Source organism: Calonectris borealis, chromosome 14 (assembly GCF_964195595.1).
Source record: "Calonectris borealis chromosome 14, bCalBor7.hap1.2, whole genome shotgun sequence".
Taxonomy (NCBI): Eukaryota; Metazoa; Chordata; class Aves; order Procellariiformes; family Procellariidae; genus Calonectris; species Calonectris borealis.
Genome location: NC_134325.1, coordinates 19,840,476 through 19,867,891, shown reverse-complemented (window position 1 = coordinate 19,867,891; position 27,416 = coordinate 19,840,476). Strand labels below are relative to the sequence as shown.

General features: G+C 61.2%; 3 protein-coding genes across 4 annotated transcripts; 1 reads left to right on the top strand and 2 right to left on the bottom strand.

Moving 5' to 3' along the window:
* LOC142088320 (pepsin A-like) lies at positions 1–2,598 on the bottom strand. Its single transcript, XM_075163553.1, has 9 exons — positions 2,510–2,598; positions 2,055–2,202; positions 1,696–1,813; positions 1,354–1,472; positions 1,051–1,250; positions 794–910; positions 539–677; positions 336–428; positions 1–250 (listed from the first exon to the last, which is right to left on the bottom strand). The coding sequence occupies exons 1-9, from the start codon at positions 2,563–2,565 to the stop codon at positions 101–103; spliced, it is 1,140 nt and encodes a 379-aa protein (XP_075019654.1). The 5' UTR covers positions 2,566–2,598; the 3' UTR covers positions 1–100.
* A 9,055-nt stretch (positions 2,599–11,653) lies between these two features.
* VPS37C (VPS37C subunit of ESCRT-I) lies at positions 11,654–16,910 on the top strand. Of its 2 annotated transcripts, XM_075163554.1 has the most exons (6): positions 11,654–11,721; positions 12,748–12,856; positions 13,723–13,838; positions 13,927–14,098; positions 14,470–14,552; positions 14,821–16,910. In XM_075163554.1, exons 3-6 carry the CDS (start codon positions 13,746–13,748, stop codon positions 15,562–15,564), a joined length of 1,092 nt encoding a protein of 363 aa, XP_075019655.1. In that variant the 5' UTR covers positions 11,654–11,721; positions 12,748–12,856; positions 13,723–13,745; the 3' UTR covers positions 15,565–16,910. The 2 variants fall into 2 exon arrangements, with proteins under 2 accessions (XP_075019655.1, XP_075019656.1); XM_075163555.1 differs by lacking the exons at positions 11,654–11,721; positions 12,748–12,856 and adding an exon at positions 12,863–13,429.
* A 338-nt stretch (positions 16,911–17,248) lies between these two features.
* Positions 17,249–23,589, bottom strand: CD5 (CD5 molecule). The gene is made up of 10 exons (XM_075163545.1): positions 23,482–23,589; positions 22,470–22,508; positions 21,803–22,096; positions 21,660–21,722; positions 21,103–21,411; positions 19,963–20,247; positions 19,548–19,679; positions 19,035–19,088; positions 18,595–18,717; positions 17,249–18,415 (listed from the first exon to the last, which is right to left on the bottom strand). Exons 1-10 carry the CDS (start codon positions 23,531–23,533, stop codon positions 18,330–18,332), a joined length of 1,437 nt encoding a protein of 478 aa, XP_075019646.1. The 5' UTR covers positions 23,534–23,589; the 3' UTR covers positions 17,249–18,329.
* Positions 23,590–27,416: the final 3,827 nt, after the last annotated feature.

Below are 27,416 nucleotides of genomic sequence, written 5' to 3'. Positions count from 1 at the left end.
TGCTTCTGCGTGGCTTTATTGTGCTCGGTGGCCGTGGTAGGAAGGGACGGGAGCGCTGGGCAAGGCTCAGCTTGTCCTCGTCCCCAGCACGGAGGCGTGCTCAGGACAGGCGGGACAGCCCCACCATGTTGTTGGCCCTGTTGAAGATCACGTAGTACTCGCGGATGAAGACGTCCCCCAGGATCCAGAGCTCGCCCGCCTCGGTGGGAGTGTCCATGCCTTGCAAGCCCAGGCTGCAGTACCCCTCGATCTGCAGCCGAGGACATGGTGGATGGTGGTTACCGGCTGCCAGACCCCCCAAAGCCCCCCAGCCCCCTCCCCGGCAGGACGCTCACCTCCGTCACGTAGGCGCTGGCGGGCACGGGGAAGGCTTTGCCGTTGATGTGGAAGACGATGTCGGGCAGTCTGCTGGCGGCACGGCAGCTGATCTGGGGGGGAACACGGTGGCAGGTGGGGGTCAGCGGCCACCCCAAGAGGGACCACGTGCCCCGGGGAGCGAGGGGCACCGGTGCACCGTGGAGCAGCCCCAGGGCCTCACCTCGCTGTTGGAGTTGGCACCGAGGGTGCGCAGGATGGCCCTGAGGGCTCTGTTGGGCACAGCCAGCAGCGAGGTGCCCGTGTCCACGATGGCCTGGCAGCCCTGGGAGCAGGCGACGGACTCTCCGTCGATGGAGACGCTGGGCAGAAGGGCGCGGGGTGAGCCTCCCGGGTGCGCGACAAGGGGACGCACCCCCCAAAACACCGGCTGGAGGGCAAGGGGAGCCACCGAGCCTGGGGGCTGCGCCGGGATTACCTGTCCATGGTGATCTGCCAGTAGGTTTCAGCGGAGAGGGGGATCCAGTTGATGCCGTTGGTGGTGTAGGAGGGGTCGATGGCGCCGAAGAGGACAAAGCTGCCACTCTGCTCATCCCTGCAAGGGGGCAGTGAGCCATGGCCCCCCGCAGCCATGGGGCGTCACGCCACCGGGGAAGGGTGCCAGAGCCAGCCCCGGTGGGAGGGAAAGGGGAGAAAATCCTCAGCAAGGGCTGGGCGGCTCCGGCCAGGGCTTACTTGCTCAGGAAGACGGAGAAGAGGTCCCTGGACACGAGGTGTTCCGTCATCATGTTGTCGAAGACAGGGGTGGCTCCGGAGGAGGCGATGCTCGGGAAAGCCAGCCCCAGGATGCCATCGAAGGGGCAGTAGTAGAAGAAATTGCCAGGCTCTGTCTCAGCCAGCCCGAAGATCTGGTCGATGATCTTGAGGTCCGCGACCTGGTTGGGGAGATGGGGAGAGGGAGAAGGGCTTGGTTTGGGCAGGCGGTGCCCCGGAGTCCCCGCTCCCGTGGGGTGGGGGGGCTGGTGCAGCCCGCCTTACGGTGACGGTGTCGTAGCCCAGGACGCCGGTCATGCTGCCAGTGCCGTAGGCGATGTAGAGGCTGTCGTTGGTGCCGATGAAGGTGGAGGACTTCGCTGGGTTGAAGCGCTTGTGGTCGCCTGCGGGTACGGGAGGGAGACGCTCACGGTCCGTCCTGAGCTCAGGGACCAAGGGTGACCCTCCTGTGCCTCCCGCGTTGCCCGACGGCCCTTGGGAGAGCCGGGGCAGAGCCATCCTCGGCTCCCAACCCCCCCAGGGGCTCCCGGAGCCAGGCAGGCCAAGCCCAGGGCTTCCGCTGCCTTCACCCCTGCCCCGCCGGCCACGGGGCTACCAGACACCTACTGCAGGACTGGCTGGAGCAGTACACCGAGGGCACCCACAGGTTGGAGGAGCCGGTGTCAAAGATAACGGTGAACTCCTGGGGTGGGGTACCGATGGAGATGGTGCCGAAGTACGAATTCTGTCAAAGCGGGATGAGTAAGGGATTAGTGGGACGGATAAGGGGCTAGCAGGATGGATAATGGGCTAGCGGGGTGGGTAAGGGGTTAGGGGGTCGGGTAAGGGGTTAGGGGGTCGGGTAAATGAATAGCAGCATGGGTAAAGAGCTAGTAGGTCAGGTAAGGGGCTAGCGGGATGGGTAAAAGGCCAGTGGCCCCGTGGGCTGCCCCGCCGTGCCCGCCCCTCTGCCCCGCCATGCTCACGTCCAGGTAGTTCTGCATGGGCTCGGCGGAGAACCTGCGGCGGAAGTACTTGGCGGCCGGGTTGTAGGGGTGCTGCTGCAGGTAGCGCTCCAGCAAGCCGTGCTCCTCCAGGGTCTGCCGCAGGGTCTTCACCTTCCGCAGAGGGACCCTGGCGTGCAGGGGAGAGGGGAGCCGCTCCGTCACCGGGAGCCGGGCTGGGAAGCGCCCAGGGGGGCGGCGGGTACCCCCGCCAAGCGCTCGCCCTGTGCCTCGACCCACAGCCCCTCGTGTGGGACCCGGGGGCCGTCCTGGCTGCGAGGGGCCTCGGCCATGGCTGCAGGGGGCTGCAAGTGGTCCCCCCACCCCTGCTGGGTGCCGGGAGCCGGGCAGTCGCCCCGCTTACCTCCCCCAGCGTGGGTGCTGGGGTCCTCGGCACCGCGGGGGCTGTGTGGGCACCCCGACACCCCGGTGCTCACCTGGTCACAAGGCACTGGGCCAGGGCCACCAAGCCGAGGAGCAGGAGCAGCTTCATGGTGGTTGCCGACAGCCAGCGAGCGAAGCAAAGAGACACCCCGAGTGTGCCACCGGCCCCAGCCCGGCTCCTTATATCCCAGCCACGCTCGTTTGGCCAGCGGCCCCGATAAGAAAGGCAAACAGCTCCGGGGGGAGTTATCACAACGTCCTTAGGGGAGACGGGGCAATGTCAAGCTGAGGGCTCCCCATCTTCCCCGGGGTCGAATGCCACGGCCGGGGCGCAGGGATGCTTGCAGAAGGCTGGGGCTGGCAGCGAAGCAGCCTCCAGTTACTCCGCGTCCCTAAGAGGAGGCACTGGGGGACGGGGGGAGCTGGTGAGGGGGACGCGGGGCTGGCTCGGCCATTTCGGGGCATTTCCCCCCGCCGACTGACTGCCCACGCATTACACAGGCCGACCACACCGCTGCGGCCGGGGAACCGCAGTGTAAATCGGGTTGATCCTGGGGCTTGCAGCCTCATGCCCCTCCTGCAGCTGCTGCCCAGGATACGCGTCCCTTGGCTGGGGACAGCTGGTGGCCCCTGGCCGCTGCCCTGAGCACCCCAGGCTGCCTTGGGGTGCCCACCCATGGGTGGCAGCCGAGCCCGAGCACGGCGGAGGAGCTGCGCTGCTGGGGTCCGGTTTGGAATCATAGATCGTGGAATGGTTTGGGTTGGAAGGGACCTTAAACATCAGCTAGTCCAACCCCTGCCACGGGGCTGGGGCTTCACCCCCTCCATCTGCCGAACTGGGACCAGCTGGGGGGTGAAACTGGGACTGTCTGGGGGAAAGACCAGCCCGGGATGCCGCCGGTTGAACGGTGCCAAGGTCGCCCACGCTGGCCTGCGTCAGAGGCACCCGGTGCCGGACCAGGCATCCCAGCCTCCGTCACAGCACCACGTGCGTGAGATGTGGCTGCTGGCACGGTCACCTTGTCCTGCGCTTGGGGGAAAAACAAAGCCGGACCCCGCGCCAACCAGCTGGAGACCAGCCTGCCCACAGGGGCTGAAGCTGGCTTTCCTCCCTCGGTACCACTTTCACCCAGCTCTGACCAATGAAAGAACTGAGGAGAGATGCTAAATTGCACTGGGGGATGAAAGGAAGGAGAACCTGGTGGGATCGGATGGGTGACGTTGGGAGAAACGGGACGAGACGTCCCATTCTCCCGAGCGAAAGGGAAGATGTGATGTGTTCAGCCTGGGGGTGGAGTCTGGAGAGGAGAAGGTCTTGGCTGACCCCCAGAGTGGAAAGTCTGGACCTGGCAGGAGGCCACAGCCTGAAAACCCTGCATGGAGCCTTGGCATCGTGTTCCCCACTGGCCTCGTGAGCCACGCTGTGCCTGCAGGTAGCTGTAAACTACAAAGAAAATCGAGATTAGACAACAGCGTCTACTTCACACCTCGCTCCCCGGCCCGTGCAAGGCAGCAGCGCGTTTTGATGCATGCGGGCTCAGATAAGGAGCAGCCCTAGCAAAGGGGCTGGGGCGCTGCAAACGCGTCCTTGCCGCGCTACGCATGGAAAACATTTATTTGCAGAAGGTCATCGGAGCAGAGCGCCTGAGGACACGTCCCTTGGCAGGGAAGCTGCCGCAGCCGCTGCCCTGGGACTGCTCCGACGGGCCGTCAGATTGCATTTCTTTCCCCCAAGACCCCGGTGCCTGCAGCAGGGAAGAGGCTGCTCCTGCCGGCAAAGCCTCTTCCTCCGCAGCGCCCAGGGGGTTTCACTGCTCCACGGGGACGGCTGTCACGGGGGCTCAGGGTGATTTGCCTGGGCTGCTGCAGATATTAGGAACAGCTGCTGCAAATCCCATTGGGATATAAGGGAGATTCAGAGCTGGTGTTTGCTGGTTTGCCTGGCTCTTGATTGATTGCCCTGTGCTGGGAGCCCTTTGCAAGCTTCCTTGCACCTTGGTGCTGGTGGAAGGCAGAGGCTGTACCCCTGGAGAGCCTGGCCCCCCGATGGCAGTGCTTTTGGGGGGCAGTTTGGAGAGCTGGCAAAGCTCACACCTTCCCATCCATTTGTTCTCCAAGGCCTGAGACCTGGGGCTTTCTCCGGGGAGGCTGCTCAGGAGCTGCTGGGCTTGGCGTGTGCTCTGCGCTGGGGCAGATAATGCCGTAGGAGGTCTATGGGAGCTGGCGTGGGCTGCAGGAGGTGGTGGCTGGAGCTCCACAAAGCCAGTAGCCACGGGCATGTGTTGGTGCAACTCCCACATCAGAGAACCTGTGATGGAGAGGAAGGTCCTGCTGGAAGGTGGAAATGGTCCTTGGTCCAGCCCCACAGCGGGGAATGGGAGGTAACCGGTGGGTGCGGGCAAGGAGCGATGGGTGGGGGAGCAGGGCAGTAAGTGCCCGCTCTCCTCGGGCAGGGATGGAGGTCCCGGTGATGCCAGGGTGGACTTTCCTCTATTTGTGGGAAAGGTGTTAGCTGGGACATTTGTTCACAGAATGTATCTGCTCAGGGTGAGGTGATGGAGGGGTGAGCTGCCTCCAACGTGTCCTTCTGCACTGATGCTCATCCTGCGCTGATTTTGGTAACGAGCAGAGAAACTTCTCTGAGAAATGGAAAGCTGAAGGGCAGCAACATTTCAAGTGCTAAATTCTTCCTTCGAAGCAAGTTAGTGAGTTGGCTTTGGGGACTGAAGTCTAGGCTCGCTGTCACACCTCACTTCAACCTGGTCTCCCTTGCTTTTGGGGCTGCTGAGTTTTGTGCGCTTTTTTTGCCAGAACATTAGAGGAAACGAAAATGACAAGTTTTTCAAGAGCTGTTTATCAATTTAATTCTTTTTTTTTGCCAAACAGTCAGCACATTCAGACATAACATAAACCTCTCTGGGCACAGAAGGCAGGGACTACCCTGTGCTCTCCTGGCAGTCTTCTTTCTGGGCAAAGAGGATGTTTGGGGTGAATGGTCTCCTTGTATTTAAAAAACAAACTGGAAAAGCTCCATGCTCAGGACCAGTGTTTTAGTGAAATGTAACTTGGTTTGTAATGTTAGGGAAATATAACTTGGTTTATTCTGTAACTCGGTCGCGCTGGCAGTGATGGGTTTGCCAGCAACTAAAGCTCCCTTGCCCGGAGCAGCAAACGGACTAGAGAAGCTGCGGCAGCCGAACGCCTGCTCCGTTTGGATAAAAAGGTACATCCTGTGTTTCTGTGCTGATATTCAGGCCTCTAGGTGAGCTGGCCTCTTCCGAACCCCCCAACTGCATCCCCAGTTCAGGGGTTGTCTCATGTAATGAAGACTCAAAGCAATTTTCCAACCTTTTACCGCAGACCCCTTACTGCACACAATTGTTGCTGAAACAGAGCTTCAAGTGCAAAGTTGTAATCACCGAGGATCAGGATTTCATTTTTTTCAATGGAGAGAAATAATCTGTGAAATTATGGGAAGTTTTAGGATAAGCTCATTCTTCTGTCAATAGATCCCATCACCAGGAGCCAATGAAAACATGTATTGATTTTTGCAGGTATCGTTATACACAGAATGAGGAAGTTGTGGAATTCAGCACCAGAAAAATCTCAGAACAAATATTTAGTACCATTCAAGACAAGAACAAAAGAAATGGGGGAGGATGGAAAATAATCACTTTTAGGGTGCGAAACGACTTTCTGATAGGCCTACAGAGACTTTCTCAGATGAGAAACCCTGAAGCACATCTGATGACCGGAGGGAAGGTTTAAAGCTGGTCAGCCAGCCCCCTGCCCTGGGCACTGCGCAGCTCAACACGGACGCGGCATCGTCCTTCCCCTCAATCTTGATGGCTAATTCCTAGGGGAAGGATTTTGCCGGAGAAACATACGGGCTTGGTCTTTCCCGAGCTGGAATTGGTAGTGGCTCATGCTGATGGCTCCAGAGGTAAGGGAGGACCTGGCTCTTGGCCCTGATCCCCCGGGGCAGGTCCACTGCAATGAGGCGGCTGAAGCCTGCTGCCTGGCAGGACAGCCGGGTTTCAGCCCCCTCCGATTTCCACCCAGGCTCCCTTCAGTCTTTATTATTATGGTTTTCAGAGCCCTCTGGGGAACGCCAGACCCTTGGAGTTTGGAGGCAGACGTGGTGTGACCCATCTATCACTTAACACCCTTCCAGCCTCATGCTCAGGGGTGGAAGGGGGAAATCAGCAGCACGAACAGCCCGGGGGGTTCATTGTGTTGGTGAAGACGGGGATGGCGCTGGAGGCAGCGATGCTGGGGACGGCCAGGCTCGGGATGCTTTTGTGTAGCACAAAAAGGAGCCGGCTCAGGTCTGGTTGCTGACCTGAATATTTCCAACCTTGGTAGAGAAATGGAGGGAACAAGACACGCCGGATTCTGGAAGAATCTGGCCTTTTTCCCCAAAGGGAGCAGGGAACCCTGAGGAAACTCAAAACCAAGCTGCGAAGAGCTCGAAACACAACTCTACTGCATCCCCACCGCGGCAGGGAAGGCGGCTGAGGGGAGGGCAGGGAGCAGGCAGCGCCCGCGGCACATGGTGGGGCACAGGCTGGGGGCTGGGCACAGGGCTGGGTGCCCAGGTTGGGTGCCCTGGCTGGGTGGCAGAGGGTCACCGTTCTGTTGTAGCTCTGCTTGGCGGCAGAGGGCACCAAACGATGCAGAGATCCCCTGCTGTGTTCTCCAAAAGCATATGCAGACCAGCTGGAGGGATGGATCTGGAGGCTTTTAGTTCTGGTTTGCCTGTTCCTGATGCAGCTGTGGCTGGGTTAGGATTCCTGTTCAAAAAAAATCCCCAGAGAGCTATGCTTGCATCCAGAAAAATGCAAGATTTCAATGTCCGAGTGAGGCTGGATTTGACTCCCTGTGTGCAGAGGCTCTACCCGGGCTCACGGTGAGCTTGGGCGATGCAGAAGCATTAAATGACTCTTACGGAGCACCAAAATAGAGCACCCGGCAGCCCCAGGTGGGCTGGTGGCGGGTGGAGGACAGTTGGTGGTTGAAGTGGTTGTGGTTGACTGCAAAGGCCGGAGTGGGGCGGTGACCTTGACCCCCCCCTGCAGAGAAGGGCTGCGGCTGAGGCGGCGCGGGGCTGGTGACAGGAACGTTTTATGCTTTGCAGCAATTCGTGTGTGAAGAGGCAGCCCCTCTAAAGGCTACACGAGATGCACGAGGTAACTCGTACGATATCCTGAGCAATCCAGGTCATGAACAGCAGGAGACGGGCACCTCTAAGAGCTACCTTGGCTCCAAGATGGGCCCCGAGTGGCAAATAAATCAATCCCCCTGCGTGGATCCCTGTCAGGAATGCAATGGCCGCAAGACCGGGAGACTGTTGCAAATTTTATGACCAATCCTAAAGGCCAGGTGCCTGAAAGTCTCAATGGGAACTGTACAAGATGAGGTAAGAACACTTGGGATGCATGTAACTGTCCTAAGGCTCATCCTCTGGGCCAAACACGACTGTATATGAATTTTCAGGCTTTCTGTATGGCAAAGGACTTTGCTGACTAAGCTCAGGAACCGCCTTAACTTTATCTGTGCAGGCTTGAAAAGCTCAGCCTGAAAAAAATCACCTTATTGAGATATACCTTATCTTAGTAATTGCAGATTAAGGAAGCAAACTTGTTTTCTAGTCCCTGTTCCTGGTCTTTCCCATCCCTCCCATAAAGGCATTATCGTACATCGCACAGTTGCTTTATCAGAAGGGTCAGATGAAAGGCACTAGGCAGAGAGGGTTTGAGGCTCCCGAGGTGTCAAACTCCTATGATTTGATGTAAGAATAGTTGTTTAAGTTAAACTTTAAGTTAAGGAAGCCCCCGGAGATGTAGGTTGATCCTTGCTGAGCCGGTGGTGGGTGGACTTTTGCTGGGGTAGGACCTCTGGGTGGCCAGGCCAGCTCTCTACCTGCTGTGGGTGATCCTGGACGGTGACTAACACCTTTGGCGGCCTCGGTCTGTGGTTGCTAAATTAGTGAACGTTCTTCTCTGACTGGGCTGCCGAGATAGCGGCTGGACCACATGGACCACAAAGCCTAGTTGTACAAGGGCAAGCGCAGAAAGGGAACTGGTTTGATTGCGGCTCGCTCGCGTGAGAGGCGAGCGGCAGAGAGCCGACAGGCGGCCGGGGTTACGTCGTGACATGGTGCTGAGAGCTGCTGAGAGAAATGGTGCTTTCTGATGAACCCCTGACTAAAAGATGGGTGGGATTCTGAGAAAGGCTCTTCTGTCATCTGAATCCTTCCCTGTGGAGGAACACAGATAACATTGTCTTGAAAACAAACAGCATCACATTAAAAGAAAAAAGAACAGCATTCTCAATTTTTTTTCCCTTCTATTGGGAAACGCTCCAAATTCCATTTGACTCCTGGGCTCAGAGGGAACATTCAGCTACAACCACAGATGAACTTGGCCAGATAATAAACAAAAGGTGAAATCTGACAAAGGGTCGGGATTGCTGAGATTGACTTTGCACATGAGGCTTTGGTTTTTTTAACCTTTCGCTGACTGTGTGTTAATTTGCTCTCTAGTCTTACACTGCCACCCTCCACTTCGGAGCCCAAGGAGCTGCAAACGACATCAGCTACACTAACGAGGTCCTGCATCGATAGCAGCTTCCGGAAAGTTTCCATTTCACTCCAAAACACTTTCTGGATTACAGCTTCATTTCCTCAGGGTAGTAAGACTTCAAACTGACCTAAGCTGCTTCAGAAGCTGGCTCTGTTAGCTGAATGCTCCTTACCGAAAATGTTTTACCCCTTTCTGCTAGCTTTGTCCTAAGCCACGAGTGCTCTGTTGATCCAGAGCAGCTCAGCTGGTGCGCGCACTCGAAATTTGGTACTTGCTGTAATTTGAACGCTTACCCGTTTTCAGTCATTTTCCCTCATGGTGCGTACTGGGTATCGGCCTTTGAGTCTTTCACCTAATAAAGTAACTGCGTGATGTATCGTAATGACCAGCTGAAACCATCTCTTATACAAATTAAGGATGCTAATAAACAGATAATGGGCACATCCTTCAGTGTTACTCAGAAAATACCCATTTATCACATTTTTCATTGCTGGGTAACACTTTATCATTTAACTGGATACTTTTCTGTTTCTTCCTTCATTGCAAATAACAAATTTGAACACAACTTAGTTTACCCTCTACTTAGTCCTTACAGGACAATTTAATATAAATCGTTAGCTAAGTGTGCTCCAGTCCTTCCACGTCCGTGGAGACTGCTTCTCAAACAAGCCTTGAAAATATCGATCTCCCTTTGGAAAGTCAAATCTCCTTTCTTGCAATAACATCGGGTTTTGACCTGGTTATCAGCCACGCTATAAACAAATTGTCCTTGATTAAACCATAGGGTACCTATTAGGATTCATATGAGTCATATTTATTATACAACCGTCAATAGGCCTCACGTGGTGTGTGTCTCCGGCAAGGACGAGAGGTGCCTTTCCCGAGACGTGGGCCTGGATGGCAGCGCTTCTGTAACAGCTGGGTGACCTTGCCCAGCCGTCCGCAGTCTCCTTCACGTTCCTCTCCCCTCGGTGCCCCGAGCGTGTCTCACCTGGCAATGCAGAGCTTTTCCCCATCCTAACACAATCCTCAGCCCTGCTCACGTCTGCGGGAATGCGGAAGTACCGGTGGAAAAGTGGAGGCTGGCTTCGTGTAGAGGGTGACGGGATCAGAGCTTCCTCTGTCTCATGCTGCTCAGGAACTTTCCTGTTTCATGCAAGGAAGAGCTAACGCAGGTATTCAAGAGGGATTTGCTTTTATCTCTTGGTTCCAGCCATGCCACCTGAAAAAAATGCCGTTATATGAATTTTTAGCACATTGCTGAGGTCTGTACGTACTGCCTCGGCGCAGCGGTATCTCAGCTAAGCACTCTATCGTTATCTCACCTCCTCTGCTTCTCTGTCCTCTCTGCTCTTGCACTTCCATCAACTCTCATCCTCCATCTCCAGCTCTGCTACACCTTTACTGCCACTTACCTCTCCATGCTCGCTTTGCCTCCATCCCTTCACCCGTCAAGGAAGTTTTAATTTAATTTTCATTTCTCACAGGGCTGGACTTATCAGGATTATGGCCAACAGAATTCCAAGTCACCCGAAACAAGAGGCGTTTTGAGTGCTTGTAACACCAGCTGCTACTCAGCCTGAGACGACCTGCGAAGAACGACGTGGTTTTGCAGCGGCTCCCCTTGCTCTTAGACCTCTGCAAAACGTGAACTGTGGGAGGAGGCTGCCTGCGTGGGAGGCCCCGGCTGCAAGGCACTGATCAGGTCATGACAAGGCAGAAACTGCTTCAAATCTCACCGTAAATCCAACTGAAACCCGCTACGCCTGAATTTCAACCAGCTGCCTGCTCTGCACGCAACGCTAAGCTTTGTTGCAATGCTTTCCTTTTAACTCTTGTCATAATGATTAATCTCGCCTTATCTCTGCCCGTGGCTCTATGGCTTTCCGCTTTTCTGAACAAGCTGGTGAAGACAAAAATGTCCACGCAGCAGCTGCTGCTCAGGGCTCACATGGAGACTTTGAATCGACATACAGATCCGCAGAGCTGCCCTCACCACTCCAAACCTCGATGGCCCTGATGGCAGGCAGGGCGACTGGGGAAACGCATGCTCGCCAGCGGCCAGGAGGAGCAGCTCCTGCTTTACAAGTGAAGCCGCCGAAGCTGTTGCTGGCAGCTCTCAAGCTCACGCTGGAGTCGGGCAACACAGCCGGCCGTACCCAGGTTAATTGCTATGGTGTTGAAGAACAGAGTCAGGACGCATCGATAATAACACAAAATAATTTAGCAGACTGACAATTCTTCCAGGAAGGCATAAAACTCAATTACAGTAAATTATAAGGGAGGCAGCTGGGGGAAGGTACCAGAGTGTCAGGGCAGGCCCTGCGTGACACAAACATGCAGGATGTAAAGGCTCAAGCAGGCCATAGCTCGAGGAGGCAAGGCAGGCAAAGCCATGGTATTTATTTTAAAAAGACACAGCAGTTATAAAATACAGCCTCTCTGCACGGGCACGGTGGCCCTCACCCAGAGGCGCAGGGCCCGCCGGCCGCAGCTCCCTCCGCCCGCCTCGCCGCCACAAGATGGCGGCGGCGGGATGTACCACCCGCCTCCTCCGCCCCTCCCGGAAGGGGAGCCGTTCCACCCCCCCCCGGCCCTACCTCGCGGTGGCACCGCCCACTTCCGCTCCCGCGCCGGAAGCCGGAAGCGGGCGGCGGAGGGAGGGTCCCGGTTGCGCGGCGGTGAGTCCCGGGCGGGGGCGGCGGAGCCGGTAACGGGGCCGTGCCCTCGTGTCTCGCGAGGGGATGCGGACCCGGCCCGCCGCTGCCTCCGGCGTTCACGACCCCTCCGGTGGGCGATTGCAGCCGTTACCCGCCGGAACCTCCGGGTGGGGGGGCTCATCCGGGCCAGGCCTCGTACGGGGGTAAGCCCCGTTCCGCCCGCTGCGTGGGCCGCAGCCTCCCGGTTGCCGTTCCCCCCACCGCCCAGGACGGGCCCGGCGTTGGCGGAGCAGCCTCCGCCGTGTCCCGGTTGGAGAGCGGCCCCGGGGCGGGCCTCGCTCTGCGCTCCCCCGGGGTGGACGAGCCCAGGACGGGCCCGGCGTTGGCGGAGCAGCCTCCGCCGTGTCCCGGTTGGAGAGCGGCCCCGGGGCGGGCCTCGCTCTGCGCTCCCCCGGGGTGGTGCGACGCGGAGGCTTTGCGGGGGGACTGGGGGCGGCTTTCCCTAGCCGGGGACAAAGCACCGAGGCGGTGACCGGGATGCGGCAGTCCTGTGAGCAGCCCCTCGCCGGTGCCCCCAGCCACGGGGCCCTGTGCGTTGCCCCTCGGGGAGGCAAAATGTCACCGTCCTGTCTGAACGCTGCTAAAAACGGGCGAGATCCGTGAGGCGAGAGCCCCTGCCCCGTGCTGGCACCCAGCTGGAGCCGGGGCAATGCCCGGTTCTTTGTGTCCACCCTCCTGGGGTCCGTTTGGACACTTCCTACAGACCATCCGTGATCTCTGTGCCCGCACGGCGGCGGGGATCGAGCGTTACATTTGCCACTATCCCTACGTTTCCCTTCTTACACTCTGTGACCCTCATTAATAACAAAAAACCCCCCATAAGTTTACATCTGTTTGCAGAGTGATGAAGTTACGTACAAACATACGTAGTAGGGGAGCTAATTTCCCAGCTTTTACGTGGTTGTTACTCGGACGGGTTTGGCTGGATCCTGGGTGAAGCGATTTGGTAACCCTCAGCCTTACCCTGTCATTCTGTGTTATGTGCAGAGGCTGGCGCAACCTTCCCAGAGCAATATCGTTGGGATGTTTCACCCGGCTGAAAGGTAGAAAAGCCACGAGCGATTAGGACGACGCTGAAATCCCCGTCGACTGTTCGGTATGTCCCTTTCCCTCTCGGTGGGAGTGCGCTGCTCCCGTGTTTCTCACTTGTTTTTTGGTGCATTCCCACATTATTGCATCCCACCTTTTGGAACCTGTGACATGAACGTCTGGTATTTGCTAAATATTATCAGACAGCCCAGGTTATCTGGAGCAAGTCATGCACGTAGTGCAGAAAGTGCATTATTTCCCTGATTTTAGTAATATTTCACCAATTTTTAAAATCACAAGTATTGGATCAAGTTCACCACCCATGAATAATGCCGTCACTTAATATTTTCTAAGGGTAGCGGTAATAAGTGAGGGAAATGATGGCACCACGTAGGTAGAAAGGAAAACACAGAAAGAAAACACATCAAATGAGACAGGAGCTGAGGAGCTGGAGAGGTGGCGAGGTTCGGGAAGACACGGGTGGCGACGGTGGCCCCACTGGTGACTGCAGGCTGTGGGCACGGTCGGATGCGAGCAGATCCGTGAGGTTTGCTTGGCAGAACGGGAATCTGGAATGGGACGGTGCAGCGAAAGCCAGCTGGAGTTTGAGAGTGTGACGTCGCCCTGCTATCGAGTGGCTGTGAGTAGGTGTTTCCTTGACAAAACTGTCTGGCACACACAAGTAATCCTTCCAAATACGCTGTGAAGAGGAAAAAAGTCACTTGCCAAAGCAGGAACGAGTAGATATGTTCTGTTTTCCTTCTCACTCTGCCCTCCTTCTCCCTGATTCTTTATAGTACAAGGGAACCTCTCTGGCATAGCTGTTTCACACAGTTTAGCAAAGCTGGTTTTAAATCCCTAATAGGATTAGTACCTATTTGCAGTTGGCTTTAGAAAACCTCCTCTTTATTTGACTTCCTTTCCCCGTCCTAGGAGTCTGCAGCTCCTCTGGGAGGATGGACACCCTGAGGAACCGGACGGTGGAGGAGCTCCAGGAGCTGCAGGAGAATGCAGAGGAGATCGAGCGCCTGGCCCTGGAGTCCCAGGAGGTACGTGCGGACGGCGTGACGCCGGCGAGGAGCAGGCTGGGCTTCGTTAGCGCCTCGCCCGCGGTGACTGTCGCGTCTCCTTCCTCAGGTTCAGGAGCTGCAGCTGGAAAGGGAGATGGCCCTTGCTGCCAATCGGAGCTTGGCCGAGCAGAACCTGAAGTTCCAGGCGCCGCTGGAGACGGGGCGCACCGACCTCTCTGACAAGTACGAAGAGCTGCAGAAGCTGGCTGAGCGGTGTAAAGAGCAAAAAGCAAAACTGGGTGAGCGTTTGCAAACCTTGCACCCTTTCCGATGGAGTCACGTGGGCTGTAGTTAGTGCAACATCCTTCCCTTTTGCTTCTCCCTACCTTGGCCATACTGAGCAGAGAAACTCTTTAGGGTGGTGGCAGAAAGGACATATAAGATCTATATTCTCCTGTTTCTTAGTCAAACTCGGTTGGACAGATCAAGGATGCTGTTCCAGAAAAAAACCCTTCTACTGCAGCGGTGGCTAAGGTTCTTTCCTGTTCAGATTTTCTCCTTGCATCGAGAGTTTCCAAGGCAGGAAGGCGCTCCTGTGAGAAGGCTGTGTGCTAATGATTTTTCCCTGCTTTGTGTTTAATGTTTTGCTCTGCTCTCTTTCTTTCCCCAGAGAAATTTTCAGCAGCAATGCATCCTCAGACCTTGCTGGATCTCCTGCAGGTGGAAAGCCAGAAAATTGAAGAGGAGTCTGAGGTGAGCTTAAGGTTTAAATCCATTAGCAATTCAAGTGATTAGTCCTCGAAGACTTGCAGTTACGCTCCCAAGCCTAATCCCTTAAATCAAGGATTATCTCTTTGTAGTTTGGCGCTGTTGCTCCAAAAAATTGGATTGCCCTTTGTTTGCTTGTGTGTGGTGCAATGGTCCCCTGTGTGTCTCTGACAACGATGTAAATCCTAAGCTGGGCTTGGGGAAGAAGAGTAGGGGGATGCAGCGCTGAACCCGAGGCTGTCTTCTCTTCCAGAAAATGGCCGAGAAGTTCCTGGAGGGCGAGGTGCCCCTGGAGACATTTCTCGAGCAGTTTTCCGTGATGAGGAAGTTGTCCCACTTGCGCCGGGTCAGAGTTGAAAAGCTGCAGGAGATACTGAGGAAGTCAGAAGCGTCGCAGGAGCCCGGCAGGGACTCTCAGCAGCAGCCGCCTCCTCACGTACCTGGGCCCGCAGACCCGCCGAAGCCGCAGCCCTTCCCTGCAGGGGCTCCTTCCTTCCCTTTGCCCTACAGCCCAGCCCCGAGCATGCCGGTCGGCCCCACAGCCCATGGAGCTCTCCCTCCTGCTCCTTTCCCTGGCTCCCCGGTCACCGTGGGACACGTCGCCTCCTCTCAGCCGAGCACCCAGCCCGCGTTTCCCTATAAGCCCCCTCCAGGTCCCGGATACCCGCCAGCGCAGGCTGCCGACGCCGCGCCGGGGTATCCCAAACCCCCCTCGGGAGGCTCGTCTCCAGCGCCGGGCTATTCCTGGTCTCCCTCCAGGGGCCCGCCTCAGCCCCCGCCGTTTCCTGGCTCCCACCCCTCTCCTCCGCCGCCCAGACCCGGGTACCCTCCCTACCTCCCCCCTGGGGTAGGGAGACCGCAGTGCCCCTACCCAACCCAGCCCCCTCTCCCTAGTTTCCCCATCCCCCCGCAGCCTCCCTGTCCTCCTGGACCGCTCCCACCCTTTGGGTACCCCCCCCCTCCAAACCCTCAGCGCCCTGCTTGGCCTGGCTACTGAACCGGGACTCCCGGGGAGCGTCCTCTGCTGCTCCCTCCTCTTTTTGTGGACTGAGGAAGAAGAGCAAGCCCAGAGCGTTGCTCTTCGACCCATGGGTGCGAAAGCATTACGCGGGATAAGAGACACTAGCGGCGCCGGGGGTCGGGCAGGCTGACGCTTCCCCCGCGGGCTGCGCCTCGTTAGGTTCGGTTTGTAACGATTGCCGATGGGCTGAAGTGGCCGCTTCCAAATCGGCTCGTCCAGGCTCTGGTGTGAAAACCAGGTAGTCGCTGAGGTACTCGGCTGGGGTACGCGGGAACGATGTGCACTGATGGCGGCCGCTGCGAGCCGGACCCCCCTCCTCTGTGTGCGTGCGAGCGTGCGTGAGCGAGAGAGACTGCTCCGTGTGTGCCTGCCGTTTGCTACGTGGGTAACAGATGTAGTATCGTAATTCTAAGCCTTTTCACAGGTGTTCAGAAAACACGGTGGGAATCTCTGACAGTATTCCTGACACAAAATACTCGCTGCTTTCCAAGGACCTTCCTGGAAGCGAGAGGCAGAGCCAGCCCGGCTTGCAAGTGCTTTGTGACTGATTGCAGCAGGCAGAAGCAGCCAGCTTGCCCCTGGGTGGGCCAGGCCTCGAGATCTGTCTGTGTTTTTATGCTGGAGTGGGATAACTTCCACACCAGCTCTGCTCGAGCCCTTCCCAGCCGGCTGTGAGGTCGGGCTTCCCCCAGCGCTCTCTCCGCCGGCGCGGTGAGTACCGGTGTGTTCCAAAGCAGAGGCTGTTCCCACCTCTGGTTCGGGTGCTCACAGCTCACCGGGGAGCAAAAACCTCTTTACTGCTGCTGCTTCTGTCCAGCGCAGGGGCCTTTCCCAGCCTGTGCTGGCTGTGCGCTCTCTCACCGAGGGTGTGAAGGTTCCGGGAGCTCCCCAGTTCAAGGCCTGGATATTATCTGTGCTTTTGAAGCGAACTGGGCTGGCGCGACGTCTCGGGCTGCTGCTGCTTTGGAGGCTTGTGCCTTGGCTCTCTGAAACGCTGGGGCTCGGCAGCCTCCTGTATCCCCGGCCTCTCCTGCGGTGCCCGGGGGAGCGGGGCGCTTATTTGGGGTGCTACAGGCTCCAGCCTTCCTCACATCCCCCTTCTCAGGAAACACTAGGTAACGGTGGGAGCGACAAGCTCGTGTTAGTGGTAAACAGGATTTGCTTTGCTCAGCACTTTACCCTATGAATCCTGCCTGTATCCCTGTAAGTTATTTATAAGGAAAGATTACTAATGGACTAGAACAAGGCAAATGCTTGTGGGGTTTGATGGAAACAATTCCGTATCCGTGGTTAATTACAGTAATAAAATTTGATGAATTGCACGCGGGGTCACAGAAGTGGTTGCTTTCAGAAATGACGGGGCATCCGGCTGACTGACACTTGCTATTGATCTTTTTATGCCCTCCTGGCATCCTTATGGCATCTTCCTCTTGATTTTGTCAATAAAACCTTTCACCCTCTCGCAGGACCATCTTCTTCAAACTCCTCTTTCCTGCTCTCTTTGTTTTCATCTTTCCTAAGGGGCCCATTTGCGTGGCTCTTCTGCGTCAGCCCGTCTCTCCCCTCCTCTGCACCGTCCAGTGTTTTCCCTCCCCGGCTGGGAAGTAGATGGTCTAAGGAAAGGCACTGGTAGCGTTGGAAGGAAGAGAACAAGATGTAATTACTAGAAAAAAACCGATTTTATTACAACGGTTATTGCTTATTAAATATCTCAGACTTGTTCTCAGTATTTCTACCCTCCCTGTGCTCCTCGCATCCGTGCTTTGCTTTATGCATCTGCCCAAATCTCGCGCCATCCCACGCAAACACAGCCGAGCGCCTGTCTCGCAGCTCCCCCGGCAGACGCGGGTCTCGCGGTCCTTCTCACGAAGCCCGGCACCCGGCTGTCGGAGCGCCTGGCAGACAGCAGCCGATTTCGCTTTCGGCCCGGCCTGGGTGGGAGGAGGAGTGTGGTTATCCCGGTTTTCAGAGACGGAGAAGCCGGCAAACCCCCTCTGAACGGCCGTGAGCGTGGCAGCTCCGCTCTCCGTGCGGGTGTGAAGCCTGCTGCAACCCAGCTGCCTCTTAGACTCACACAAATAGCTTAAAAAACCCCTCACCTCGCGCTCTCCCACGAGGGAGGCTCAAAAGCGAGAGGAAGCTTTCTCGGGAAGGTGCTCGGGTACCGGGGCGCAGCCGAAGCCGAGCTAGGCTGGGGCAGAGCTGAGCGGTGCGTGCCTGGTGCCCGGTGTGAGCAGGTACGGGGGAGCACGGGTGGGTTTGGCTCCGAGTCTGGCAGGGGCTGGGGGGACCCGGCCCCGGAGGTCTCCCATCGCGCCTGGGGGGATGCGGGCAGGCTTTCGTCCGAGGTGAGCAGCGTATTCGTCGTCTCTTCTGTCAGCTTCGTTCAGTTCATCATTGCATAGAATCACGGAAGGGTTTGGGTTGGAAGGGACCTTCGAAGATCATCTTGTTCAACCCCCAGCCATGGGCAGGGTCTGTTGCTCGATGGGGTTGCTCAAAATTTACCTTTCTTGTGCTGCATCCCACCTCTGCCTGCAGGGCGGGAAGGTGGCTGACGAAGGAAACGAGGTCGCTTGCCAAAAATGCAAGAAAAGCCGCTAATTCAGCAGTTGCGCAGCTTTGCTGCCACGCGCGTGACCACCCTGGGACAGCGCTGGGTGGCGGGCGGGGGGGGGATGGCTGGGCTGGGGACCAGGGCAGCGCGAGGGGGTCCCAGCTCTGGCGAGGGTGGGGGGGGGTCACACTCTGCGGGCAGAGTGCAGGTCGTAGTCGCTGTCGGAGGAGTTGTCCGGAGGGTTGGATGCTCTGCACGCGCCTTCCAGGGCTGCGGGGGAACGGATGCGGCTCATTACGGCGGCTGGGGGTGCACCCCACCCCGGCGCAGCCCCTCGCCCCGTGTCGGCAAAAGTCTTGCCGCAATGCTCTTGCCCGGGCGGTTCATCCCCCCGGTGCCTGCGGGAAGGGAGCACGGAGGAGCCATTCCCGGCGTCCTCCTACACTTACCGGGGTACGCCGAGAGGTAGGAGCTCTTCTGGGGGGGCTGAGCGTAGTCGTTATCCCCACCCTGCGCCCGCTGCCCCTCCGCCCGCGGCCTCAGGGTGACGGTGCTGTTGCGGTGGAAGGAGACTGGAAGAGATGGTGGGAGAGGAGTCAGGGCTGGAGGGGGGTTTGGGACTGCAGCAGCAGGTTCGAGGTGAGACACCCGCCCCGCCGCCCGGGAGGGGAAGGGGGCTGAGTAAAAGTGGGACCCGCTCCCGCGCCGCGAACCGGGGCTCGGCTTTCCCGGCTGAGTTAATATCGCGCCGATGAGTCAACGCGGCGGCAGGAAGCGAGAGCCGGGGCTGGGCGTGAGCCCGCTCACACCTCCGCCCGCCGGCGCCTGCTGCGGTCCGGGGGCGAGCTGCCCCCGCGGCAGCCCCGAACCCAGCCCCAGCCCCACTCACCCGTCTGGTTGAGTCCCGTGGGGCCGATCCACTGGCGCTGCTTCTTTTTGGAGACTGGAAGGCGGAGGTGGGCGGTGAGAGGGGGATCTCTCCGAGGACCTGCCTCATGCCCCGGCCCCAAGCTTCACTTCCTCCGGCTGCCTCCCCCCCGCCGGGACCATATGCCATCCCGAATAATCTCCGCCACCCGGTAATCCCCCCTGCCGCCCCGCAAGACCCTCCGCCTGCTCCTTTGTGTCCGCTCGATGCCTAATCCCTCCACAGCCTGCAAAGCGCACCCCACTCCCACGACCACCCCCCCTGTGCCCACCCCGTGTGGGGCAGGCTCGGGGACAACGGGGGGATCTGTGGGGCTGAGGGAGATGCTCAAACCCCCCCAAGGAGATGGAGGAGAAGCGGCAGGGACGGATGCGCGGAGCTGCCAGCCCCGAGCTGCCACGTGGCGATGGCGGGGCTGAGGGAGGCAGAGGAAGATGAGGAGGAGGAGGAGAGGCTCCAGAGCTCGTCACCTACTTCTCTTCATCAGCCTCCTGTAGGCAGGAGGGCCGCAGATGAGCAAGAGGATGCCGAAGAGAAGCAGGGCCAGGCAGATGCTCACGACGGTGCCGGCCGCCATGCCGGTGGGATGCGGCTTCGAGTCCTGGCCTGGGGAGAGGACGGGTGTCACCGGACAGGACCCTTCTGCCCAGGCGGAGGCTGATGCCGGGAGCTCTAGCACCCACCGCCCCGCCGGGAGAGCTGCAGGGAGCCCCGGCAAGGCTTTCCCCATCCCCTGCCCCGAGCTCGCACCCTCTGCCCTTTCCCCAGGCGTTCGCAGGTGGAAATCCCGGCTCCCAGCGTCAGCCGGGGATGCCTGGCACCGGTGCTGCAGGCAGCACTGCCCGTACCCCGCGGTCCCCCGGGAATCAAGCCCGGCACGGCGGCTTACACACGACTCTGGTCCGGGCGCAGCTCTGGGGGCCCCCGAGGCTGGCGGGGCAGAGGTGCAGGGTGGGGGCCCAGCAGGTGACACCCATCGAGGGGGGATCCTGGACCTTGGTGCTGGAGGAGAGGTTCCCGCACCGCAGCTCCTGGCACAGCTGCCTGCCCCGCTCGGCTCGCTGCGCCCCGTTGTCACACAGCACCCGCCACCGCCCCTCGTGAAAGACCTCGACGTCCCCTTCGCAAGGCGTGGGGCCGGCCACCAGCCTCCACAGGGCCTGGGGCTGGGAACCTGGGGGAGAGAGGCAGAGAGGGGTCAGACCCACGGGGAGACACCGTGGCCGGCTGCTGGGGCTCAGCATCCTGCCGCCGCACGGTCCTCCTTCCCCCGGGATCGGCTCTCGGCACAGGGATGCTCACGGCATCTCAGCTTCCCCTTGTGCCACGGGGAGCGGGGGATGCGTGCGAGCCGTACCGAGCCCACGCCTTGAGGAGCTTTGAGTTGTCCCCGTGGGAAACGCAGCAGGGAAGCCCGCTCTGCCAGCTGCCGCGGCGCAGCCCCTTAAATCCCCAAATCCCGCAGGGGGGCTGCTAAGCTCGGGCAGATGGCAGGACCCGGAGCAAGCCCGCTCCTTGCCCCGCGGTTTGGCTCTGCTCGGGGAGATGCTCAGGGCAGGGAGATGCCCGTGGCAAGCACCCGAGCGGCGTGGACAAGCGTGGTGCCGGGATACCCCGCACGCCCCTGTTGGGTTTCGGGGTGCTAACATGGCGCTTGCTGTGCGCCGCGCTCGCTCCCCGGTTTTTCCTACTTGCAGCGCTGCTACGTTGGAAGCCCGGGGCTGGGGGTGCCGCTGCCAGGAACCGAGCGCGCCGGGGAGATTTCCTGTTTTGCCTTCGCGCGCGGGAGAGGAAGAGCAGGAGCGGGTAGATGGGGTGCGTGGGGCCGACGGGGATGGGGCTGTTGCCCTCCTCAGGGCTTCAGCTGCCTGGCAGCAGCCGGGCATCCAGCCCAGCGATCCCACCCCGGGGCTCTCCACCTCCGCAGGGGGGAAAGCAGCCTGCGGCCCCGGGGGCAGCCCCGCCGGTCGGCCGGGGCAAGCGGGAGGTCCGGGAGAAGGAGCGGGGCTGTGCCGGGGCGAGCTCTCACCGGAGCAGACGATGAAGGCAGGCTCTTGCCCCCGCCGGGCGCTGGTCCTGTTGAAGCAGTCGAGGAGCTGAGGGCTCTCACAGGGCTCCACCGCCTCCCACTGCACCGGCAAGTGGCTTCCCCGCTCCGGCTTGACGTGGCCATAGCTGCTGATGGCGGTGCCGCAGCTGAGAGCCTGGCAGATGCGGGTGGCCAGCTCTGGCCAGATGCCCGGGCTGCCCGCCACGGCCCCCCACAGCCCCTGCCTGTGCAGCTCCACGAAGCCCGAGCAGCCGAGGTCTCCATCCACCAGCCGCAGCCTGGCGAGTCCTGGCGAGGGACGGGGGAAAAAGCATCTCGTTACCGACCAGGACGACGTTTCTTCCCATGATTGAGCAGAAAGTCCCCGAGCCCACCGCGTCTGAAGCTTAATTGCCCCGTCGATGCTGCAAACGCTATTAATGAGATCTCGCAAGGCGGGGAGCAGTTTGCTTTGCTGTGCGTGCCCCCCAGGTCTGGCTGTTGCCGCCCTGCTCCCCTCTGCCATGCCCGGGGCCGGGCAGGGATGGGGCTCTTACCGGTGGGCTCCGGGGTGGTGGTCGGGGGTGCCGGCGAGGGCTCGGGGGTGGTTTTCACTGGTTCTGAAATGAGAAGAAAGGGGCCAGGTCGGGGCGGTAGGTCCCCGGGGACAAGGGTGGCCGGGGTGGGGGTCCAGGCTCACCGCTGCAGGCGAGGACGGCGTGCTCCGTGCAGTTTGCCGGCACCCAGTGGCACCCCGCCGGGGCGGCCGCCGGCCCCAGGCACCGTAGCGGCCGCGTGCCTGGCTGCTTCCTACCGGTGAAGACAACCTGGAGGGGCTCAGCGATGGTGGGGCCGCAACCCAGCCGCTGGCAGATGCCCTCCGCGCCGGCCTCCTTCACGCTGTCCCGGCACACGCGGCTCCACCTGCCCTCCCACTTCACCTCCAGCATCCCGGCGCAGCGGCAGCCGCCGCCGGTGAGCTGCAGGCCGGGCTCTGCGGGGGAAGCACGGGCGTTAGGGGCTTTCCTTCCCTTCGCAGCGCGTTTTCCACCCGGGGCTGGAAAAGCCCTTCCTGGCTCGTCGCTGCAGCCAGGCGTGCCGCTCGGCACCGCCGTGCCCCGCGACGGCAGCCGGGGCTTCTCGCAAAGTGGGGCAGGAAGGAAACGGAGTGTTGGGGGGTGCGTGAGGGGGGCTCGGGGGGCGCGGGCACCGTGGGGCTGAGCCAGGGGACCCTGGCTGCGACGCAGCACAGCCAGCTTCCCGGCCAAGGCAGCTCCGGCAGCCGCCATGCTAACGAAGCCGCGGCCGAGGAGCTGCTAACGAAGCCACGGCGCGGTCCTCGAGGCGCTGCCCCCACGCACGCTCACCTCCAGGGCTCGGGGGGACTCCTCCGTGGCCGGGGACGGCTGCAAGAGAGAGGGGGACGGGGCGTCAGTGCTGCTCCTCGCCCCGGGGCAGGCGGGACCCCCAGGCTGGGGCAGCGGGTCCCGGCTCTCGGCCTGTTGCTAGTTATTTTGGGGGAGAAAGGCGACTCTGGGGGCTCGGGTCAGCCTTTCGCCAGGGCAAAGATGCTCCCAGTGGAAAGGAGCCGGTGGTGGCGGCGGTGGCAGCCAGGAACTCCCCGGCCATGCCGTATCTGCGCCGACCCGGCTGTAATGCCGGGGGGACACCTCTGTCCCCAAAGCTCAGCGGTGGGGACAGACAAGGGCACCTGCTAATTACCGCTAACTAGCTAGCATCACGACTGGTAGGAAGGTACGGCCGAGCAGCAGTGGATGGTGCCGCCATCACCGCAGTGAGCCAGCGCGGCACGGTGCCTGCGGCTGCCCGCTGTGCCGTGCGGATTAAGGGGCAGCCAGGGATGGCAGGAGCTGGCAGGGAACAAGGATGGGGGGACGGCTGGCTGCCCCCCAGCACCCGCCGGCTCATTCCCGGGGTGTGACGAGCATTCCGGGGACCCTTGGAGCTGGGGGGACCGGACATGCGTGGCGCCAGCTGAGGCGTGCCCGTGCTCACCTCGCTGCCCGCGTTTCCGTGTGGGCTCTGCCGCTGGTCACCAGCCCCTCTCCCCCCGCCTGGCCCGAGCCCCCGTGCTGGGGACCCCCAGCGTGGTGCCATGAGTGAGCCCAGACGGGAGCATCGGTGAGCCCCAGCCGAGGGCACGGGCTGAGCCCCCCGAAATGTGCCCGGCTGCCTGGCAGCAGGAAAGCCGGGGGGTTTCGCCATGGGATTTCAGGGATCCCAAGCTGCGGCAAGGCTGGGTCCGCCTGGGCACCCCCCGACACCGGAGCTGCCGGCACAGCGGGTGCGCTCGGATAAAGCAGCCAGGGCCCCAGCACCCCCACCTCTCCGCCGTGCCGAGCCCCCCACCGTACTCACCCCACATCCCCAGCAAGATCAGCAGGCGCAGGGCGGGCAGCCGGGCTGCCATCGGCACGGCCGGCCGCCTCCTCCGCCCCGGCGCTGGCGGCAGAGCGGGAGGCTGCCGGGGGCACCGCCGCCTCTGCTACCCGGCCCGGGGAAGGCAGGCGAGGGGGGACGGGCAGGAACAGGCTGTTTTTCCTCCCTCTGTGGTTTTCTGCGTCACATCTACGCTCATTTGAAGTCTCAACCTGGCAGCTGCCTCCCCAGGACCTGCTGAGCACGAGGGCAAGAGCAAAGGGGAGAAAAACCTGGGGGGCTCGGCCCCCATCAGCCCCCCATCTCTGCAGAGGGTGTGAGCCTGGAGGGATGGTGAAAAAACCCAGTGCTGGGGGGTCGGGGGGACCCCAGCTCTCCCTTGGGTCCCCACAAAGGGGAGCTCGCATGGCCGAGCGAGAGCCCAGGGTGCCCGGAGCTGGCACCCAACAGAGAGCTGGGGGGGGGCACAAGCTGACGGTCGCAGGGGGCTTCTGGGTGGTCGGAGCCGGCAGCGTGCACCGGGGGAAAGCCCAGCGCCGGCGGCAGCTCCCCGGTGCCGGTGAGCTGTTTCAGGAGCCGGCACGTTGGATTGCAGCGGGGAAAACCGGTGACAGCCACTAAACCAAACAGCTCAAGCTCCCACGAGCACCGGATCCCACCCTCGCTGCCGCGGGGAGATCTGCGGCCGCTCTCTCGTAACACTGGCCCCTGCCAAAAATAGCTTCTCCGTGCCGGCGGCTGCTTCCCTCCTCCTCCTCGCCGCCTTGCTCCAGCTCTGCCCCGGCTGCACCGCCACCCTCACCGCCGCCTGCGGTCACCGGTCGAGGCGGCACAGGGGCAGGAAACGTGTCGTGCCAGGCGCTGCCCGTGCCGCCGGCTCCTGCAAAGGAGCTGATGCACGCCGCGCCACGCCACGCTGCGCCACGCCACGCCGCGCCACGCCACGTCACGCCATGCCACGCCGCGCCGCGCCGAGCCACCACGTGCTCCGCAGGCCACGGCAGCACCCAAAGCACCGTGATGGCCCCACGGGATGGGGATTGGGGAGCTTTCATCCAGGCACATCCCTGCTTCTCCCAGTTGCTGGCACCCCAGGGACACCACATATCCCTGCAAGGGCACGTGGGGCACAGGCGGTGATGGACCGGGGAAGGGAGAAGCGTTAATTGATCATGCCCTAATTAATTCCTCCAAATCCAGGTCATGCATGCTAACGAAGGCAGCTGTTTTCCATTGACCCGGCGGTGTTTCTGCTGAAAGGAGAGTGCCCAGCTGGTGCCTGGGGCGTGGTGCTGGGAGGACTGGGCTTCCCGGGCAGCTCGGTGAGGTTAGGGAGAGCTCCGTCCCCTCCCGCTGCCACCTCCCTGGGCTGCTGCCCGGAGCCACGGGATGCTCTGGTCCCCAACCCCGAAGCGGGGGTTCAGATCCCCTGGGAGTTTCCTGCCTCAAAAATTCTCTCGGGGTTGAAGATTTTCCGTGACTCAAGAGGAAGCTCGCAGGGGTGCGGTGGCTGGCAGGCGGCCGGGGGCTGCCCGGCGCAGGCAGAGCCAGGCAGGGATGCTGAGGGAGGTCGGGCAGAGATGCCAGGCGATGCCGGCAGCACGAGCACCCCATCTCCAGCCAGGCCCCGGCGCCCCTGGAGGTAACCCAGCTCGGCAATCCCCTCCCGGCTCCTTTGGCTTCTTGCAGCCTCCGTGTCCCCTTGGCCAGGCAGAGCGGGGCCACTGGGAGCAAGCCCTGCCGGGGTGTCCCACGGGGCGCTGGGGGTCCTGGTGCTGCCCCCCACCCACCCACGGGCTCTGGGCTGGCAGGGCTTTGGCAATGCACTGGGAAAGGGGTGCAAGACCCAGACCTGCTCCTGGGCCAAGCCTTCCCGCGGGACTCAGCTGGGGCTGCACCGGGGTCTGCGGGGGGGGGGGAGCGGAGCCCCTCCCACCCCAAATCGACCTGAGGTCGGTGATTCACTCCGAGCATCCCTGGATGCTTTGCCTCTAGGAAAGGTTCACCTCCAACCGGTTATCCCGGGATGCCTGACCCCCACGGACATGGGGTGCCCGGGGTCCAGACCTCCCCTCCGAGCCCTGGCTGGCTCTGGAGTCCCCAGGGTGCTGCAGGCAGGGTTTGTGCTGTGGCTCGCTTAGAGCATCCCCGCTTGCTGCCGGCAACGCGAGTCAGCTCAGCATCCTCTGCTGTGAGAGATAAGGATGATTATAACACCTTTCCGGAGGAGCTGGGGGGAGCGCTGGGACGTGCCGACACGTCCTGCCTGCCCGTGAGAAGCCTTTGAAGAGGCAGGAGGTGCCTCTGGTGTGAGCAGGAATGGGCTTGGCGGCTGTCAGCACGCCGCTCTTATCCTAATGGTGGTGGAAGTGGCATTTCCCAGCGCCCGTCACCGCATGGAGGAGCCGCAGTCGAATTAAACGGTTGGCACTGATGTACCTGTCTTGTAGCTGGAGGTGACACATGGGTCCTTTGCCCCATGACCCAACGGGAATGGGGTTATCCCACCCCCCCCCGGGCATCGGTACCCCTGCGGCATCAGCGTCCCCCAGGTCGCTGCCCGGCCGTGCCACGGTCCAAGCGGTCCCACCAGCCGCCCTTGCAAAGGTGCCACCGTCTCCTCCCCACCCTGGCACGGGGAGCCCTGAGTGGGGCTGGGGCACCCCCTGTGCCCACCCCCGTGCCCGCTCCTGTCCCCGCTCTGCTCGCAGCAGCCGTCTCCTTGCTCTCGCCTCGCTCCTCTCCCCTTTGTCTGGGGCTTTGTTGCTATTTTGGTGCTTCCTCCGTTGTTGCGGCGTGGCCCCTTTGTTCGGGGCCGCCGGAGCCTCTCGCCTCGGTAAACAGCTGAAGGATGTGGCGGGGGGCAAATTTTCCACGGGGGTGGGTCTGAACCCCAACCTCCGCCGAGGCTCCACCTCGCCGCGCCTGGGGAGATGAGAACCCGCCGGCGGGAGACCCGCCGCGGGGTTCGGCTTGCCGGTGGAAAGAGCCACGCGGGGTGCAGGGAAGCCCCCGGGGTAGGGGGATGGAGGGGTCCCAGCCCCAGGGGTGATGGCTGGGCGCTGTGCCGGTGTCCCTGTCCCCAAGCTGTGCCTGGCACAGGGTGATGCTCCTTTGCTCGGGCACCCTGCCGGGGCTCGGGCGGACCATGGGATGCCCCGGCTTTCACCCTGGCACGGGGGTTATCCCTCCCTCCCACCCCCTGAGCTCTGGGCGAGGGGGACAAACCCACCCTGAGCTGGAAGCTGGCGATGTCCCACCTCCTGGCTCGGTGTCTGCCCCGCAGCCCCTGGCTGGGGTGAGAAGGGTCCGGGACCCCCCAGCAGCACCATGCAGCACCCTCCGGTGTGCTTGGGGTGGGACCCCGGTGCCTTCCCTGCCAGCATCCCTCGAGCCCCCCGGCAGGGTTTACAGGCACGGTGGCCACTGCGTCCCCGGGGTGGGGAGGTCCGTGGCCCAGCGGGGTGCGGGGAAGCTCGGGGGGGGGGCTCTGTATCCATCGCTGTGTTGCCACAGAGCGTCGGGGTCGGCTGTGGGACCCCACGTCCCCACCACCTGCCTCCCTGCAGGGACCCCCCCAGTGCTGTGGGGCTGGAACAGGCCCTGCCACCCCTGTCCCTGCGGCCACGGGCTGGGGACGGGAGGTCCGGCTGCGCCTGCCCTGCCCCGCGATGCGACCGGCCTGGCAGGGGACTGCAGGAAGGGACATCTTCGGGTCACTTATCCCTTGCTGCCCCGTGGGAGCACTTGGTGACCCAGCCTCACTGCGGGGCTGGTGACCAGCCACCCCTACGGCCAAGGGACACGGCGACGCGCTGGGAAAAGCTTTTAATTTCAGCACGCCTGCGCCGAGCATCCCCCGGGTGCCACCGGGACCGGTGCCCGCGCCCCGGCACGGAGGAGACGGATGGAGA